Genomic DNA, 21462 nt, shown 5'->3' on the forward strand with positions numbered 1-21462 from the left:
ACAAAACTGCTTTTATGAAAAAATTAACTGTGACCAGAGAGAACCTTCCCAGGTAACGCTACTGGGTGTACTAACTCAGAGTGAGTTGCTGCATGATTGCCAAGCAAGAAAAATGCATACTACAAAACCCCCATTATCATAACTTTTTTGTTTTGTATTGTTTTGGTTTTTTGAGGGGTACCCCTTCATACTTTCAATGGGCAAACTATATATGAAATCTATCTCAAGAAAGGTGTTAAAAAAAATAAAATAAAAAACCAGTTGTGGGAATGGGCAGACAGACACATATATACCTTCAGAAGTATCTCAGCTAAAGAGCCAATCATGTGCAGGGCTCCATCTTTTTTCCGAGGGTCTGCATTTTGTTCTGTAAGAATCTGGTAGCAAAATCCCATCGTTTTTTGCAGTACCTATATTTTAAAAGTAGTACACTTTATTGGATATTCCAAATAATCCATAAAGCACATAATAAAGAAAACAATGTAGACAATTACTATTAAAAGTGTATACATGAACAAATATTTTAAAATATAGCAAAATGTATCTACATTTAAATAACCTACCTCTTTTCTTTTACTACAAGCTGTAAATAAAAGTGTCTGGGCAGCAGTGGTAGGAGAAATGAAATCTTCAAAGACATCTAGAGAAATTTTTTTAAAAAGGAAAGAAATTAAAAGTTAAATATAAAAGTTTAACAACATTTACATATACTCATAACCGATGAGTGTTCTGTAATAAGCCACTTCAAATTTGTTAACTCTTCAATGGAACAAGGTTAATCCATTAATTTTCCAAAACAAGGAATAACTCATATATATATATACACACACACACACACACACACACAGAAGAGGGGATATTTTAATAGTCCTTACCCACAATTGATGTATGTATGAATTGTGATAAGAGTTGTATAAGCCCCAATAAAATGATTTTTTTTTTTAAAAAAAAGAGGCGCTAAGGGCTCAATAGAAAGTAAAAGTCTAAAATAAAATGATGGCAATATATGTACTAATATGTCTGATACATTTGATGTATGGGTTGTAACAAGAGTTCTAAGAGCCCCCCAATAAAATTATCTTAAAAGAAAAAGTCCTTACCAAACTTCATACGTATATATTCATAAGGGTCTTCTTGCCAAAGTTCTTCATCAGCATCTGTATAGCACATCAACGGAAAAATAACATCTTGGATAATGCCCTGTAATTTAAAAGTTAAAAAAGTAACAATCTTAAGTTGCCCCAAACTTTTGAGTACTCTCAGCTCTCAACACAAAAGCAACCACATAAAATGTCCTTAAGTCTTAAAACCAAACTTTAATTATGTATTTCATTTTAGTATGACTAAACATCAACCTACATTTTCTTAACTTCTATGTAACTAGTATTATAAAATAAGACTTCATGAGCATTAAGTATTCTAAGGCAACACAATATGAAATTTTGATTAAAGTTTGTCTCTCTAAGCAAATACATTATGGGTGGCAGATAGATAAATTAATCTGGTGACTTAAGACTTTTGTTCATTCCAAATTATGTAAATTATATACAGTCCTGGAGCAGGAACTTACAATAATTTTTAAGTGTTAAGACAATAGCTTCAAATTAATTTTAGCTGCGTACTTACAAATACCTTTCTCTTAGGTGTTGGTGTTACATGGTATTTTTCTGCTAGATTTTCAGTTCAAAGAACTAGACTTAGAAACTCAAAAAAAAAATTACCCTTTAATTATGAGTTATTTACATTTGCTAAAAAGAAAAACAACAAAATCCATTATTCCAGTAGAAAATGTATTACTTGTATATGAGGCTTCAGATTCTTCCAAGTGAGGGCATGGGAAACTCCTTGATTGATATAATTTAATGTCTGTTGTAAAACTCGAGGAGCCATATACTGCTTTTCCTTGTACTGGTATAACACCTTCAATAAAACCTTTGGGGGAGGGGGAGATTAAAAAAAATCTAAATGGAAAATTGAACCACTTACAAGCCAATAAAGTTACATTCTTTCAAAAAAAATTTTATGATTATAAGTTGAAGAGCAATATTACCAAGGCACTTGGTAACAAAAGCAGAAGCAATACTATGAGTAACAAGGACTAGTTTCTGATTGATAAAGAAAACTATGTTGTCTACTGAATATACCTCAATATTCTGATTGCATTGTCCTTTAAAAATATTTTTAAATATATATATCTTCTAGAAAATGCTTTCTTGAGTCATTTATATTTAATAGCTAATAGTTCTAATTCTACTTGATGCTGTGCAATAGTTATTCTCAGAGTGTGGTCCATAAGCCTCTAGTGGTCTTAAAAATTCTGAGGATTTGTGATGTCAAAATTAGTGTTTTCATAATAATGCAAAGACATTTTATGGTATTTACATGGGGCTGACATTTTGCATCAATGGTGGTAAAGTTCCTGGTGCCTAATATAATCAGAATGCATAACTCAGAAGCAAGGAAGTCAAGACACTGGATCATGTAATTTGGAGAAGGATATTCTCAAAGGACATCAAGTTTAGAAGAAATCAGGTATAAAGCAGACCTTCCATGAGATGGGCTGGCACAGGACCAGGCAAAGTTTTGTTCCGTTGTGCACACGGTTGCTAGGAGTTGCAACTGACTCAAGAACACCTAACAGCAACCGCATGCATCAAAGGAATGGAGCTAAACTGTCGTGATGTTCTTTACAGCCACAAGGGGGCTTCAAAAAGTTTGTGAAAAATGAATTAGAAGACAGTGGAATTTTTGAAGACCCCCGAGTACTTACAGAACTGGTTGCCCTTAATGAACAAAAACAATATGAACTTCACTAAACATACTACTGGTGTGTACCAAAGTATAAGGTTTGGCAGAGAAGCACTTGTGAAACTGAGCTACACACAGAAACAGTGGCTTTTGCAAAGACACCCTACTATATACTTGATTAAAGTGCCAAGGTATGCTTATATAGAAAATGCCTCAAACAAATACTGCTATATTTCTGCTTAGAAAAACCATGACTTACTTGCTGGACACCAACAGCAAATGCCTTCAAAAACACTTCAGCAAATTCATTATACTCCTTAGAAACATTGCCAGGACTTCCATATCTAAAAAAATTAAATATGCCAAATCGTTCTTTATAGTGCTTTACACCAGCACTTATAAAAGATAAAGCATAAGCAATAAATTGAAACCACCATATATGAAGAACTTACCTTTCAAAAAGTCTTGCTAAGATATGTAATGCCCACTTTTTACATTTCCACCATGGTAACTCAGGTCTATCATCCTCTTCAACCTGAAGTGTTTCCTTTAAAAAGACATTTATTTAAAGCCAGTAAGAGATGTTATTCAGCACTGTTGCAATCTAAAAAGAACAGCATGAGGTGAGAACAGATTCACAAGGAAGTGAATGTTCCTCCCATGTTGGCTTTTCATAATAGAAGGCTAAACATGGAAAAGTACTAACCTTTTAAAATCAAAAGCACCTCTCACTACTTGAATAAAAAAGATGTACTTTAAAAAAATGTTATTTATAAAGACTTAAATACAAACAGTATTGGTAAAATCTACGCATTTTTTTCAACCGATATCCAAATAGTATATGGTTAGGGCCAAGTAAACTGAAAAACAAACAAAAAAACACCCCAAATCCAACGTCATCAAATAGATTCCAACTCATGGCAGAACCTGCATAAGATTTCTAAGGCTGTACGTCTTTATGGGAACTAAAGCTCTAGCATATCTCCCATGGAGTGGCTGGGACTTGAACCCCTGACTTCGTAGTTAGCAAGTCCAACACTTACCCAACAGTGCTACCAGGGCTCCCTAAGACCATAAAAGTCATAGCTTAATTAAAGCCAGTGGGTGTGAGTGGCGATACTGGGAGGGTGGAGGGTGGGTGGGTTGGAAAGGGGGAACCGATTACAAGGATCTACATGTGACCTCCTCCCTGGGGGACAGACAACAGAAAAGTAGGTGAAGGAAGACATCGGACAGGGCAAGATATGACAAAATAATAATTTATAAATTATCAAGGGTTCATGATGGAGGGGGAACGAGGAGAGACGGGAAAAAAAATGAGGAGCTGATGCCAGGGGCTTAGGTGGAGAGCAAATGTTTTGAGAATGATGAGAACAATGAATGTACAAATGTGCTTTACACAATTGATGTATGTATGGATTATAAGAGTTATATTCCTAATAAAACGATATATTAAAAAAAGTAAAGATATGGCTTTGAGTATAAAAGTATACCTATGCTACGCCATGGTATTTTCAGTCACCTCAAAAAAAATAAAACAACAAAAAAGAAAGATCCCTTTTCTAGAAACTTTCTGAAGCTCCCTCATATGCAAAGTTTACATGAGTACCTATGACTATTGTAAACTCAATCAACAATTTATATCCCGTGTGTATAAATTATACCACCAAAGCTTAGTATACATGAACTTTTCAAAAAGTTCAATTTTACACAGGAAAATACACACCAAACTGGTACATTCCTATGGCAGAGGAAACAACAAGTTGGCATTCTAGCCTCATCTTTGTCAGTCATATCATCATTACCTGAATAAAGTACTTAATTTTACCATGTCTAAGTTCGAAACCACAGAATTGAATATTCATGAGTTGTATCTCAAATAGAATTAGCAATTTAACTCATTTAGAATTAAACACATACACATATATATGTAAACAACACAAATATCTAAAAACACATGTTATGAATCAATCATAAAATTTTCTAAAGAATGTTATAAGAGATCTCAAAGTCCTAAAATGATTATTGTAAACATTTCTATTTAGTAATTTCAGAGAACCCATAGAAACTTACATTAGGTACATCTCTGTTCACAACGGTCTTTAAAATTTCTATCCATTCTGTCAGGTTCTGTTGGTTTATCAGCTCCAGTGGTAATGTATACTAAGTTAAAATTGAGAATCAGTAATATTTTTAGTTGCTTACCCAAATAAATTATCGACTTTCTTTTACATTCACAGTATTTACAAAAAGGTATCAAAGTTGTTTCATTCAATCTACATTATCTGTTTGTAGTGGACAGGCAAATTTCTCTGATGTGGGTCTTTTATCCTAAATCCAGCCCCAGTGGTAGGAGATTCTTAATCAGTGTTGTGTGTAATCAGTTAAAAGTTTTTAATCCAGGAAAGAAGCATCATTGTTAAATCTTTAGTTGGCATTGATAAGTCTTACAAATCTTAGTGCAACGAGTTAATAAACAACAAACAAAAAATGTTGATCCATTCTTGTATCCCTAGGACAAATTGTATTAATCAGTTGATGAAATCAACACTCTATTTAGGTTTTAAAAATTATATATTAAAAAAATATATATATATCTCCACACACCCCCACCCAATATTACATATCTATATCACCCTCAGGAGCACTAGTGTCATAGCAGGTTACACTTTAGTCTGCTGACCATAAGGTCAGCAGTTCAAAACTGTCCGTTGCTCTGCAGAGAAAGATAAGGCTATTTACCATGGCAAAAACTTTTGAAAACCCACAGGGACAGTTCTACCCTGTCCTTTAAGGTTGCTATGAGCTGGGATAAACTTAAGGGAGTGAGTTTGAATATCAGAATTTATTTTCACAACTAAGGCAAGGCTCTATTTTGCTACGAAGAGTGTGCTATTCTCAAAAAGCAAAATACGTGACAAAAGATTTATTAAGGATCCAATGACATGGTATTAAAATGCCCATAGCATTAGATGGTCAAAGCTCATACCAGAATCTTTTCAAAGATCTAAAAAGTCATATCCAACCAATCAAGCTATTTTATAGTGGAAATGAAGTCAGAGATTTTTTGACAAAAGGAAATGTGACATAATATCTGTGGTCTTAAAATCTTATGAGCAGCCATCTAAATTACAACTATTGGTCTTTTCTGGTGTGGAGCAAAAGAGAATGCAGAACATAAAGGCTCAAAAAGAAACTAGTCCACTTCTAACGTCAGAACAGAACAACTAGATGGTGCCCAGTTATCACTATCAACAATCTGCCCAAGGGCATAACAGAAGGTTCCACACAGACTTTACTCAAGATTCCTTGTCAAAACCCAATGGACTGTATCAAAAAAGCACAAACCATAATGTATATAAATTTCATGATTAATACACCAATTAGTGCTTCATTAATTATAACACGTCACAAAAATGCAAGGTAGTAGTAGAAATGAACATCAATAAGAAGAGGCATAAGTGAATGGTGTACTTTCTGCTAATGTTTCTGGAAATCTAGACTACCCTTTAAAAAAGGTATGGCTTGAACCAGAAGTCCTAGTAGATAAGCCCAATTATTTTATGGCTATACAGTTTAAAATTAACCAGACTGATTTTGGATACCCCCCCCCACACACACACAGATAATTTTATTGGGGGCTCTTACAACTATTATTAACAACCCGTACATCAGTGGTATCAAGCATGTTTGTACATATTTTGCCATCATTCTTTTCTAGATATTTACTTTCTATTGAGCCCTTGGTATCAGCTCCTCTTCCCCAAACCCCCCTCCGTGACCCCTTGATAAATTATAAATTTTCATATTGCTTATATACTTTTCAAAGTTATGTTTTAGCCTTTTCTATTGTCCTAGAAAATTAGCTACTTTACTCCAGATTTAGATGCTGAAAGATTCTAACATGTTGAGGGAACACTGACACACACACATAAATATATCAGTAAATAACTATAAAACTTACCTGAACAAGAGCATAGAAAATCTTGAATATCTGTTTCTGGATGAGGACAGACTGATCAGACTGATCGGGAAGAAGTTGGATAAAACGGTCCTTTAGAACTGGCAAGAAATGCTGCATTGCTGCTACCAATGGACTCCGTTCCTCTGGTTTCTTGTACCTTTGGGTAGGAATACAAACTAAGTCTCTTAAGAATTCATGTCACAATTATACAAACATGCTTTAAACAATCCCTTTGTTCACATAATTATAAGAAAATATTTTGCAGCCAACTTTAGATTCCAGAAGGAAAAAGAAAAACTTTCTATAGAAAAGCAACAAACTTGAGAAAGCAGTAACAGAATGCTATCTTACATTTACTGAGCATTTACTAATGAGCTCAATAGCTTCAAGAATACTATTGCATCCTAAATTTTCTGGTTGAGAACATGATATGGCACACGGAAATTCAGTTATCTTCCTAATATTATACATCTTAGCATGAGCTTAGTCTTTAATGATGAATATCGATAAAACTGAGGAGCTATAATGATTTGGCTTTTCAATAGTAGCAGTTACTGAACAAACTGGATGATACATTACCCTCCTTAAATAATTCATATACAAGTTAAAAGGTGTTGAATAAAAGTCATAGAAACCTTTGTTAAGCAAAATATCAAAAGGTAAAGCTGCTATGTTTCTTGACATATCCTCCACCTAAGTCCAAACACTTATGAAAGTAATGATTCTATCGCCTTAACCCTTCTCCCAAAGAATTCTGCCCCTTAAAATTTATACCATGGAAGTTTTCGAGTCCTCAAGGGTATCGAATTGTGCTGCTTTGAAATAGTTTGGGGACCAAAGAGATGAGCAAGATCAAGGCTATATGGATTAAAGCTTCCCACTGCAATTATTTTATAAGCCAATCCTTGCTACCTTCAAAGAATTGTGATGGAAAAAACACTCTGGTGTAATTGTCTTGGCCTTTTCCTCATCTATGTAGCTTTCCATTTTCTTAAAATTTGCTTACAATAAGCCTGGGATCACCCTGTGTCCGTTGTGACAATCTATAATGACCACCCCTGCGGAATTCTTAAAAAGAGTTGCCACAACCATCTGGACTGACCTCTCTTCTGTTTTGGTTGGACTTAATCTTTTTGAAGGCACTCAATGAAACTAAGTGTATGAGAGGTGCTTGGAAAAGTTCACAGAAAAGAAAACTTGTCTGAGACATGTTGGTACAAACATAAGGTAACTAGACGCCCCGCTTTTGGTGGGACAGTCCCAATTTTTAACAATTTTCCCCACGTCCAGCGGCGTTTTAAAAAAGTCCCGATTTTTGGAAAGAATGCATGACAAGATAGGGCATGTGGTTTTCGGCTTCCATGTGGCTATTTCTCCAGGATATGAGTTTTATCAACAGTGTCCCGCTTTACCAATGTTAAAATCTGGTTACCTTATTAACAAACACGTATATTTATGAGCTGGAATCTTAGCAATAATACTTTGATCTTGTTATCATACTAAACAAATTGTAAAAATGGTTTCTATAAAGCAGAAAATATTGTTTCTAAAGACACTCTATGCCCAATCTTCTTCTGTAACTCCTGTGGCCAAAAACCCCCCTTGACTTCAGCAGTTTGTTTATACAGGACACAATAATAATGCTTCTGACCAGGGCAAAATCGTAAGGGGCTCTTTCAGAACATGCATGCAATTCTAAAAAATGAAAATAAACTATAATAGTTTCATTAAAATATATTATTCATATAACAGTGATTTTTTAAATTTGTTTGTGGAAATGTACTTATGGCTCTTGAATTTCTGCTCATGGAGTCCTTAGCACTTTAATTCACGAACAGTAACACTACTGAAAGATATACTGATTTCTTTTTGAAAACTAATCAACCTAGAAAAGCAAAAAAAAAAAAAAAAAAAAAAACACCTAATCAAATTTAAAGGTCAGAGAGCTTAGCTGGTCCTAATGCTATAAAAATGGAAATCAACAACAGCAGGCAGGAATAAGGAAAAATGAAATATGAGTAACACCTGGTGTATAAACACACAAAATCAATGATGACAATTAAAATTCTAAAACCAAACAAAAATGAAAACACAGCATGCCAAAAGACTTAGAGGTCAATTTACTGCAATAAACACCCAAAAAAGGGTCAAAAGTGAAAATATTATCCCTGCAACTCAACCAACTGGAAATAGAGCAACAAAGGAGGCTCACAGTCACCAGAAGAAAAGAAAGAACACAGATTAGAGTAGAAATATAAAACAAAGGACTGAAATGGAGGCCTAGTGGTTATAATTTGAGCTGTTAAGCGCAAGGCCAGCAGTTTAAAAACCACCAATCACTCTAAGGGAGAAAGACGAGGCTTTCTAATCCCAAAGAGTCCTGGAAACCTACAGGGGCAAAGCACACATTCCCCTTAGTAGGGAATTACACAAGAATATCTTTTTTTAATTACCACTCTTCAACATTGTACCGCAAATCTTAGCTAGAGGAGGAAGACAAGAAAAGGAAATAAACGAGCATTTAAATTGGTTAAATAAGTAAAACTATTGCTATGCGCTGAAACCCCAAGAAAGCTACCAGAACAAAAGGATTCAGCAAGTTAGCAGATAAAACACACACACAATCCATTGGATTCCTCAACACCAAGAACGAAAACTTCTGAAAGGAAATCATAAATGCCATTTATAATAGCCCAACAAAAATTATTTCAAGAAAAAAAAATCTGACCAGGTACATGAAAATTACAAGTATTACACACTCTATTATATATATATATAACAAAAGATTCTTACATAAATGGAAAATATATCATGCATATGGATAGGAAGATGCAATTTTCTGAAAATATCTGTACTATCCAAAGCAGCAGATCTATAGATATAATGGGATCACAAGTCATTCCCCAAAAGCATTCTTTAACCTGATAGAATAACTAGCCACCAATTTTATACTAGAAGGGAAAAGGCTTCAAATCAAGTAAACCATTAAAACTGCAGAGCCTTGATAAGTCAAAATAGTTGGGTAGTGGTACAAAGAAGATGCAATAAATAAGAACCGAGCATGCAAAACATTAACCAAAAAACAAAACAAAACATTAATACAGCCACCTATAAACAGCTAATCTTCAACAAAAGGCCAAAGCCCATTAAATGGGGATTGCCATTAGAAAGCTGCAATTCCAACTACAATGAAGTACCGCCTCAAGAAACAAATAAGCAAACAGAAAATGGCGTGTTGCTGACATTACGTGCAAATGAGAATTCTTCCACTGATGGTGGCAATGTAAATAAAATAGTTCAAATAATAAAGAAAATAATATGACTTTCTCCAATTGAGCAGCTGATGGTTTCGAACTACTGACCTTGTGGTTAGCCCAATATGTAACCACTACATCACTAGGGGTTCTTATGGTACAGCTAGAAATATTTTAATACTACTTCTAAAGTACAAGCCATTGTGCACATTACATATATTTTGGTGCATACTGGTACATACACACAACGAAACACAATGCAAGAGTAATGATCAATCTGAAACATGGAGAACATTGTGCTGATTGGATTAAGTCAATTACAAATACACAAATATTGTATGAGACCATTATTTAAACATAAATAAAATCTAGGAAAAGTTTAAACACAGAAGAAAATGAAGGACATGAGGGGCAAGGGGAGAAGTATAGGATTACCAACTATATAGAACACACCGCGCATTGAGTCAATTCTGGTTCTAGCAGCCCTATATAGGGTTTCTAAAACATAAATCTTTACAGGGGCAGTTAGTCTCATCTTTATCCCACAAGGGCTGGTGACTTTTAACCACAGACCTTGTGGGTAGCAGTCTAATGCTTACTAGTTACCCAAGTTCACTGCCAAACCCACTGCTGAGTTACAGCAACTGCCTTGTGGGTTTCCAAAACTGTAACTATTTACAGGAGTAGAAAGCCCATTTCTCCCCCAAGGAAACAGCTGGTAGTTTCAAATTAACGACCATGTGGATTGCAGCTCGAGTAACCACAACATCACCAGAGTTCCTACTGGACAGAAGGTATTCATTATTAAAGGTGAAAGGAGTGGCAATAATCCACAATATGGGGAGATGTCAGCACAATATACATGACCAAGGCAAAAGAATACAAGAACCAAGAATAAAGTGCTACTTCTACTTGCATAAAAACTTGCCGTATTGGAAATTCAAGCCCTTAACAGTTAAAATGGACACGATGGCAGTGTGCATTTTTTAAAAAGGTAATCTCTAGAACACAGACAATCTTGCTACAATAATATTCACAAATAGTTTGCAAATGGATTACATGCTTTTGTTAAATGCATCAAGTCAATTACGACTCATAGCTACACTACATACAACAGGGGGAAAAGTGCCTAGTCCGGTGCTAGTCTTAAAACCCTTTCTATGTCTTAGCCAACTGTTGCAGTTAAGGGTCTTCCTCTTTCCCAAGCCTCTTTAAGGGGGAACATGTAGTTAATAATTGAGTATCTCAAAAAAAATTTTTAAAAAGTAAAGGTACCATTCCCCAAAAATCTGGATTCTTTTTCCCTACTAGTTAAATGATAACCAAAGTAATAAGCCAAAATAAAAAACCATAAAAACAACAATCTATGAGTAGATACATATGAACATTAAGTAGAATAGGGAACGTAGGGGTAACTGGACTATACCCGTATGCACACGTGTGTGTTTGCAATGTCTGGATGGAATATTTACATATACTGAAAATACATCCACAAGTATAATATTTTACGCAGGTGACAAAGTTATAAAAACTTCTTTCTTAGCTATTACTTAAAACCTTCAGGGAGTGCATCACTGGGCCTGGGGACTCAGTTATAGTCTTGGGGGGACTTAAAAGTCAACTGATACATATTCTATAGCCTAACTTGGTACCTACTATTCTTAAAAGCTTGTGAGTGGCCATGTAAAGTACAACTATTGGTCTCTCCCTGACTGGAGAAAGTAAGAGTGAAGAAAATCAGAGATGCACAAAAACAACCAGTACAAAGGACTAATGGACCATGTGAAACTTAGTTTCTATCACCCTGAGACCAGAACTAGATGGTGCTGATAGCACCACTTTAACTAGTATTCTGAAAGGGATCTCATTAAAAGTTCCAGAATAGAATGGGATATTACAACTGTGGAATAAAATTCAAAATCATAAAAGACCATGTTTACTTGTCAGATAAAGACTGGTCTTAATCACCCTTCAGATCAGGAGCTGAATTACCCTCGTAGCTCAATTTTCACCGAACAGGTTTATAAGGTGAATGAATAGTAACAAATGCTCAAAGACAAATTTCAGAAAGCAGGAATGGTTATAAATGAAAGAATGAAAACATGAACTATATAAAGGAAGTCAGGTAAGTGGTGTTAGACTGTAGGGATCGCAATCATGGACATGAAACAAATGTGTATTAATTATTGAAATCTAAATCTATTTGCTCTATAAACCTTTACCTACTGTATAACTTGTGTATAAGCCGAGTTTTCAGCACATTTTAAATGCAGTTTTTGTGGTGAAATTAGGTGGCTCAGCTGATATTCCAGTTGGCTTATACTCAAGTATATAGGTAATTCACAATAAAGCTTTTAAAAAAGAGACCAACAGAATGCTCATACAAACATTAAGGTTAGTAATTATTCACATAACTAACCACCAGATTATTTTAATATGCTCAGAAATGTTATTTTACAAACCTCTTAAAAGGTTATCTGTACTTTCCTTTTGCGTTTAGAAGGAAGCCATTTGACTTCTTAAATCAAATTGAATATAATTATTGGCCCAACATGACAATGGGAATTAGAGATAAAATTCCCTTTTAACAGTAAATTTGAGAACCATACTATGCACCTCTTTACCACTTACCGAATCCAGTTGACCTCCCACATTAGGTAAGTCTGAACAACCCATTAGATGTTTGTTTCTCCTACTTCCCACACTATACTATATAGTGGACTGAAAGTTGGATGTATTGTTATAGAACAGCCATCACTAATGATATAAAGTATCAAGACTTTAATTGACTGGATATAAACAAACCCTACCAATTTAAAATCTAAGCTAATGGTATTAATTTTGGGTACCAAATTAATACCTTGCAAGACTTTGGGGAAGTTCCTGAAAGCACAAAAATCTGACACTAACAAACATCTACTACCACAAGGCTATGATGTGCCAAACTGGTGACAATTCTTAAAGGAAACTCTGAAATACCAACTAGTTCATATCACTTTTCTGTTTGGTTTTTTTTAAGTATAAAAGATCACAATCAAATTCCCCATCATGCCATTTCAAATCTTCTGTAAAACAGTCCCAATTTACCAGTCCAAAACCACCCCCAACTTCTCAACATGAATTATCTATACCATTTAATGGTCTCCTTACTACCGACTAAAAACATCTCATTTCTACTTCTCTATCTTTGTCCTCTCCAAATCCTTTTTTCCTTTAACTGACAACCTGACAATCTATAAAGGCAAACTCCATTTCCAATTTCTCCATGATTTCCAGTCCACACAGATCCCTTGTGAACACCTTGTGCTTTACAACTGAACACTCGATGAAAATGAACTCATATTTCAATGCTAGAGCAGCCTCCTGTACTTCCTGTTATAAAATCCTATCACACTCTCCTGATAAGATTATAGGTCAGGAGAGACTGGAACTTCCTCAATGACAATGGCAGCTTATTGTTATCCTCTCTAATTTTAGTCACTCACTTACCAGAACTATTAACAACTGGCATTCTGACAGAGGTTGAAGCAACAGCTGGAACATTCCTTAGCAGGAAGATGGGTAGCTGGTGGGAACACAAGAAAACACCAGTACCAATGCTGTAAATAGTATAGTTCTCCCCTGCTCATAACCAAAGCAGCACTTCATCAGCTACTCAAGATGGGTCTCCAAAAGGGTACTGGAGGCTAAGACTAGCCCCAGAATAAGAACGTTCCCAATGGCATCTGTGTAGCTGCTAGGACTGTAAATAAAGTCACCATCTTGGTATGAAATGTTTCCCTATGCCTTTCATAATTTCCCCCTAACTCTCAGGTGCCTGATTTCATTATTTTCACCACACTTAGAGAAACCTCTTCAACATATGGCTTACCATTCTTAGTGTTACATCTTAATTTCCATTCCAAGATTAAAAATTGTTTTCTGATATCTAAAAGCAATCCCTTGACTTAAAATCTTTCTTATTGATGCTATTTATATCAACTTTTATTTGCTCAAAACTCAACAGGTTGAGTGCGAATCCCTCAAAACACAGACTTTAAAAGACGAGATTCTATATTCTCTTACAGAATTAGAACAGAACAAATGAAAATAAAGTCACAGAAAGACAAAACAAAAAGCACTAATGGCTCAATGTCCATTGATTGCCTTCATATTTTAAAAAAGCTTATCTGAAGGCTTTGAAGAGCATCTAAAGAGCTCAATTTTCTATGTAACTAAGATAATGAATGAGGAAAAAAAGCAAGAGGTGTTTCTTAGTCAATCAACAGAAGAAATTGTAGAATTAGATTAAGAATGTGGCTTCAAAAAGAAAATGAAACTGAAATCAGCATATAATTCACTGTTTCCAAAGTATTTGAACATGCTAAATTTTAGATGTTAAAACGAATTTTCCTACTTCTCAAAAGTGAAGAGAGACACTTACTCATAATTTTTCACAAGCTGATAAAGGCAAAGAAGAATTCCTAGCCAACAAGCACTGTTATCAGATTGAAGATAGAAGCCAATCTTGTCCACAATGGCAGTCCAACGGCTTGGATAATCATGCTTAATGATGTGATGTATGCATGTCGTAAGTTGTACCCTGAAAGTTTAAAAACAAAAGCAAAAAAGTGCACACAATGAGTAAGGGCTAATACCCAGATAAGATTTTGGTAACTCACAAAAGTCTTACACCACTAAACCTAATTTAAAATAATCATCTTGATACCAAGGGGTCAAGTAATAAAATGCTTTGAAAATGATGATGGCAACATATGTGCTTGATACAATGCATGTATGAATTGTAATAAGAGCTGTAAGAACCCCTAATAAAATGATTTGTAAAAAATATCTATTGAATCTGAAAACTGCAGATGACAAGACACTCTGAAAAAAACGGTTTCCTGTTTTAAAAAATAAGCATTTGTCAAAAATACAAATATTCCTGTTTTTCATCCCTATCATCAATTGACAAGTCTCAGTTAAGAGTATCAATGTAACAATTATTTAAAATTCTGCAAGATCATATAAAAATAGAAGCTTAAACAAGAAAGTGCTATAGTACATTAAAAATAACACACATCAATGATGAGAAATACAACTTTCCTCTAGTTCCTAAATGCTTTCTCCCCGCTCCCACTACCATGACTCGAATTTGACCTTGCAAGTCTGGCTGGACCAGAGGAGGTACACTGGTACAGATAGGAACTGAAAATGCAGGGAACCCAGGGCGGATGAGCCCTACAGGACCAGTAGTGTGAATGGCGAGGCAGGGAGGGTGAAGGGAGAATGGGTAGGAAGGAGGGAACCGATTGCAAGGAAATATATGTGACCTCCTCCCTGGGGGACAGACAACCGAAAGGTGGGTGAAGGGAGACGTCGGACAGGGCAAGATATGACAAAAAACCAGTTTATAAACTATCAAGGGCTCATGAGGGAGGGGGGAGCGGGGAGGGAGGGGAAAATTGAGAACCTAATGTCGGGGGTTTAAGTGGAGAGAAAATGTTTTGAGAATGATGTACAAATGCGCTTTACACAATTGATGTGTGTATGGATTGCGATAACAGTTGTATGAGCCCCTAATAAAATGTTAAAAAAAAAAAAGTAGGTCAAACAATAAAATTCACACAGTAAGGCAAAATAAAAAGATATTAATATACAGAAATGAATAACATTTATGTAACAAACAATAACCAATTAAATGGAATAAATATAGAAAAAATATTTACAATGACAGTAAAAAATATTAAATACTTAGGAATAAAATTAACAGAAAGTGTTAAAAAAAACAAACAAACAAAAAAGCACACACCTTATGAGCTCAGGAGAGTGGATAATGGCTTCTACAATATTTTCTCGAATACAATGTCGATCTTCTTCTGGAATAGTGTAAGGGGATATATCCCCTGGTGTTGTTTCCCGATCAGGCCAATACTGTGTTATCATATTTTTTAAATATATAACACCTGAAATATAGATGTTTGAGAGGAAAAAGTTTACTTTGATGCACTGTGAATAGTCTCTATAAATGTCCACATCTCAATTATCCCTTTCAGACCAACCATTATCTTCTATTTTAAAAGGTGATCACAAATCCCAGCTTAATATTCAAATGCAGCAACCAACCCAAAGTTATTATTAAACATATATCCTAAAAATAAAAGAAAAAAACCTATTTAATTACATTTTACATCGTATTTAAAAGTTTTATCCTCTTTCTCTAGAAAGCTATTTACGTAATTTTACAAAATCATTTTCTAAATGAGAGACAATTTTCATATGCTGTTCCAACAGTTCCCAGAATTAATGCAAAGGCTGTTATTTTTCTTTAAAATGGTGTAATAAAGGTTCAATCTATATGTCAAGACCAACTTTAAAGTCATGTTATTTTATGGAAGAACTTTCTCTTTTAATAAATATTAAAAGATTACTTTTTTTTTTACACCAACAATTAAATAGCAACATTAACAAAGTAGGAATCCCTGGATAGTGCAGGCTCTGGCGACTCAACACCGCAAGGCATACTATAAACCAAGCCTGGCAATGTACTTCTAAAAGTTCACAACCTTGAAAACCCTAAGGAGTGCCGTTCTCCTCTGCATATGAGGTTACCGAAAGTCAGATTATGTTAATGGAAATAAACAACTTTTAACAGTTAAATTGAAATGTGGCTAATTTTAAATGGCTAATAATGCTTTCTTACTCAGCCTCCCCCTAAAAAGAAAAAACAAGCTAAAACAAGAAAGTTCAATTACAAAAGTCTAAGAAAGCAAAGTAACTAAAAATTAATTTCTAAATCCTGCAAACACTGGCTCTTCTCTGATTAGTAACTAACTCTAACTGTAATTCTCCTCTTTTTACATAAAGGTCACAGGTACAACTAAAATTTATATATTTTGCTTACCCTGGAAATTAAAACTACAACTTTACTTACCCTTTCAAAATTGTGAAATAAATTATATATACAGTAAAAAAGCAGTGATTCTGTGTGTGAGGCTGATATGCAAGGGTGCTTCAAAAAATTGGTGGAATAGTAAAAATTTTCTTTAAAAATTTGAAGCCCCCTGATATTCCAAATTAGCACCACTTTCAGAAAACTGATCCTTCAGATCTAAAATGGAACAAAGAAATAAACACATTTCCTTTGTCTGCTGGATGCAGGATTATTTATTTGTCATGATGGATTAAAAAAACCCCACCTGTTTATAGTACCTTTTTATACAATTCTGAGTTGGTGTTTTTTAAAGTTTCCCTTTCTGGTCACACAAAACATAAAAACTAGTGATTGTATTGTAAAGATTTCATGATTCACAGTTTAACCCATCTAGATGTTTAGCCCACTGTGTATTTTGTGTTTTCCAACTTTGGGATTATACCTCAAAATAAAGAAAACAAAAACCCCTCACAACTGGACCAATAGGCAATATCACAATCTTGGTCCACAATCAATGCCCATGAAAGCAGTAGTAAGTTAACTAAACGTGACATTATTTCTCAAATAGTCCTGGTGGAACAGTGAGTTAGTGACACATTGGGCTGCTAACTACAAGGTCTAAACCCATGAACTGCTCTATGGGAAAAAGGAGGCTGTCTCATCCATAAAAGATTTACATTCTAAAACAAAACACGTCCTCAAAAATATTTGGAGCAATTCTACTCTGCCCTAAATGCATGGAATTCCCATGGCAGGAAGTCAGGTTCTTTAAATTCTGTTACTAAATATAAAGAAGTACATCACGGAAGTACATCACGGAAGGTTCAACTCGAGATACTTGTTTATTCACTATGAAACTTTCAAACAACACATTTACAAATGCAAGAAAATTCCAGAAACTTGCCTGCCTGTCTCACAGGTAATTCCAGTTGTTCCGACATAGTAATCTGAAGCAGTGTAGACACAAAATTCAGAGACTTGTGTGCCTAAAAACAAAGAAATACATTTTAAGTTTCTGCAAATAAATATACTTCAAATATCGGATTCAAAAAACTTTAATATTCTCTCATTGGTTGGCTGGCACAAAAGACACCCCAGAAGTTGTTTATGACCTTATTTCCCTTCACTTCCCTAAAACGAACTCAAATTAATAAACTCTTAAAAGATTTTGCAATTGTCTGTATACTTGCATTTATACCAGCTATTAGTCTTAACCAAATGCTTACGGCAACAGTTCAAAATCAATATCCTCTTGTGATACCTATTTCACCAATTCAGAAATAATAAATTCTCCATAATAATCTATTAAATGGCAAGGCATAAATGAAATCACAAAAAAATAATAGTGATCCTTAATGAAGGAGCCCTGGTGGTGTAGTGGTTAAGTGTTCAGCTATTATCCAAAACATAGGCAGTTTGAAACCCCCAGGGTCTCTACAAGAGAAAGAGGTGGCATTCTGCTTCTGTAAAGATTGCAGTCATGGAAACCCTAATTGTACAGTTCTACTCTGTCCAGCAGGATCACAATGAATCAGAATGGGCTCTACCTGTATGATCACTTTTCAGTGTGCATATTGTATTTCAATAGAAACTTCAAAATTAATAGCTTAGAAAATAAAAGTGGGATATAAAACATATTATCAAAATCTAACAAATATTTATATGAATATGCAATGTAGTGTATATACAGCCAAGAATGAAATACATTTAAAATGCTAAATGATTACCTTATACTACAGACCTAGACAAGTTTCAGTATTAATACAAAATAAGTTAAATAACTCTTAAATTTGTCACATTTTCTTTTAATTTTTCAAAAGAACTGAAATGTTCACTTAAGGTCTTTTGGTATGGCCTCCCAATTCCATTTCTCTCTCCCGATATAACTTGCTACATTAGTCTCTTTGCAGTCCCAAGTTTTAGTATTTACTTGCACATGAATAATATTGATTCCCCCCCACCCCTTTAATAGATATTTCTCCAAACACTCTAAAAAAACCCATATTTTTTACAAGCACATTTCCCGCCTTGAATATACAAATCTTCTATATAAGAGCCTAGAGCAATACTTTACTCTCTCCAAAATATTTACTTAGGAGTTCCTTGCACAAGACACAAAAAAGCTGAGAACAGCTGAACAAGACAACCAGGTCTATGATCTCAAGGACTTTAAGTTTAATGAAGAAATATAACATAACCAAATAAATAGGTAACTGCAATCAAGTATAATGGCAGTCAGAGCTCTGGAGATGCTTCCACAACCACTGGTTCCACAACACCTTCCTACCCACAGCCCAGTGATTTTCCTGCATTCAGTATTACTGCATGTGCTGTGTGAGGCTAAAGAGGAATTTATGGACTAGTATCAGACATATGGGCTAATATCAGACTTATGGACTTGATCTGGACTGGGATGTTTTCTCAATATACAATTGCTCTTTTATATAAAGCTTTATCTTATACATAAATAAATGTCTATGGATGTTTCTCTAGTCAACTGGGACTAACACAATGCCTAAACTTAAGGACTGAATAAGAAGATAGGCAATGATCTTAGACTGGCAAAAAAGGGGGAAATGATCTTTCCAGTACCCAAACTAGATCAGGAGTCCTCAAACTTTTTAAACAGGGGGCCAGTTCACTGTCCCTCAGACCCGTTGGAGGGCCGGAATAGTTAAAAAAACAAAACAAACAGAAACTATGAACAAATTCTTATGCACACTGTACATATCTTATTTTGAAGTAATAAACAAAACGAGGTAAAAACACCCGGCAGGCCGGATAAATGCCCTCGGCCCACCGGCCGTAATTTGAGGACCCCTGAACTAGATCATCTCACTGGCACTGAATAGTTAGTTGACTATTATTTGAATTGTGGTGCTGACATTCAAGAGAAATAAGTACTATGTTCACAATAATATGTGTCCACTGACAAGTGAATGGAGAAACTGGTACAAGTACTTCACAGCAGTTTAAAAAATTAAAAATAAAAGCAGCACCACAGATCTCAAACCATGAGAAATGTCCCAAAATGCACTTGGATAGCTTTGTCAGGGGTAGGGTGGGGCTCCCTGTCCATAGGCAGTGGAGCCTGAATACTGCAGGATGTGCATAAATAAGTAAATATATATATATATATATATATATATATATATATATAGAGAGAGAGAGAGAGAGAGAGAGAGAGAGAGAGAGAGAGAGAGAGAAGAAGAAGAAGGAGGAGGAGGAGGAGGAGGAGGAGGAGGAGGAGGAGAGGAAGGAAGGAAGGAAGGAAGGGAGAGGGAGGGAGAGGGAGAGAGAGAGTCAGTCTGTCCACTGGAGCCCCCTGGCTCAATAGGCAGCCATTTCCCATCAGCTGTGAAGGCTAGGTCAGGACCAGCCTCTGCCACTTACCCACATACCTCACCCTGACCCAGAGATAGCCTTCCCTCATCACCTGTAGCAGGCCAGAAGTAGGATAAGGGGCTACACATGTGCCAATCGGGTGACACACTCCATGTGTACAGCTCTTTCTGACCACAGACCAGGCACAACCTTTTACTCCCCCCTGCTTCCCCCAGTCCATGGCTCTTTGTAGGCACCCAGAATCCAATAAGCATCCCTGACTGCTCTACTAGGCAACCCCTCTCTGTTCCCAGAAGTGACACAGTACAGTAAAGCTTCCTTTCTAGATACACATGGAGAAGACAAGACAGGGAACTCATACAGGACCTTAGGGTTCATTACTGGCAAACATGCATCATTGATGAACAAAATAGTTGAGATAGATGTTTTACTACTGCTGTAAATGAAATGTCAAATAATGAGAGCTAGTAAGTGAGGAATGAGAGTATGATAACAAACAATAAAAGCCTGAAAAACCCTGCTCCATAAGCTTCTTCTCACCTGCTCCAAAGTAAGTCCATAAGAAAAAAACCCACAAAAACAAATTTCCCTTGACTATTAGTTTTAATCTATCATCTACTCCCAGCCCATTAGCATTCCACTTTCCCAAGTTTACCAATACTGGAAACGCTTTTTATGGAGCCCTAAAGTCTCATGCTCCTTACAATCTCCCATTCAGAAGTGTCAACACTGTCTGTCCTTTTTCCAAGAATGCTGTACTTATTGTGAAAGTAATCCAAGCTCACTGGTAGAATATTTGCAAAATTCAGGTAAGAAAAAGAAAAACTCTATTACCCACAATCAGCCTTAAATGAACTCTTCTAAGATTTTCTCCTACTTTTAAGCACAGTTCTCTACTCACCTTTACCCTAGGTTTCTTAAGTCCTAAAATGAGTATACCTGTTTACCCCACACCTCTGGGTCACACTCCCATCCTCCATAAACAGATCTCATTGCTGTTTTCTCTTCTAACCTTAAGCTGCCCATCTCCAACTACCTACTGACATTTCCTCTTTGATGTTTACCAGCTCTTCAAGTAACACTCAAACCTTAACTGTGTTTTCTCCAAAATCAGTTTTCCTTCTGGATTAATATTTTCCTATGTAATCACCTAAAGTCAGTACCTTATAAAATTTAATCTTTACGACGCTTTTATTATTCTCCTTCGCTGAAATGCAAAGCCAATATACTAATGCACT

General features: G+C 35.3%; 1 protein-coding gene across 2 annotated transcripts in view; it reads right to left on the bottom strand.

Moving 5' to 3' along the window:
• IPO7 (importin 7) overlaps nt 1-21462 on the bottom strand; it is a 46106-nt gene that overhangs the window by 18543 nt on the left and 6101 nt on the right. For both annotated transcript variants that reach the window (XM_045290887.1, XM_004711544.3), the window contains exons 2-12: nt 17784-17865; nt 15758-15911; nt 14390-14548; nt 6713-6869; nt 4822-4911; nt 3201-3295; nt 3008-3092; nt 1798-1932; nt 1101-1200; nt 564-640; nt 294-410 (exon numbers count right to left, since the gene is read on the bottom strand). In XM_045290887.1, coding sequence (XP_045146822.1) covers nt 294-410; nt 564-640; nt 1101-1200; nt 1798-1932; nt 3008-3092; nt 3201-3295; nt 4822-4911; nt 6713-6869; nt 14390-14548; nt 15758-15911; nt 17784-17865 — 1251 coding nt within the window. The remainder of the gene's footprint in view (nt 1-293; nt 411-563; nt 641-1100; nt 1201-1797; nt 1933-3007; nt 3093-3200; nt 3296-4821; nt 4912-6712; nt 6870-14389; nt 14549-15757; nt 15912-17783; nt 17866-21462) is intronic.

Source organism: Echinops telfairi, unplaced genomic scaffold (genome assembly GCF_000313985.2).
Source record: "Echinops telfairi isolate 266 unplaced genomic scaffold, ASM31398v2 ScPeMD7_60;HRSCAF=208, whole genome shotgun sequence".
Classification (NCBI taxonomy): Eukaryota; Metazoa; Chordata; class Mammalia; order Afrosoricida; family Tenrecidae; genus Echinops; species Echinops telfairi.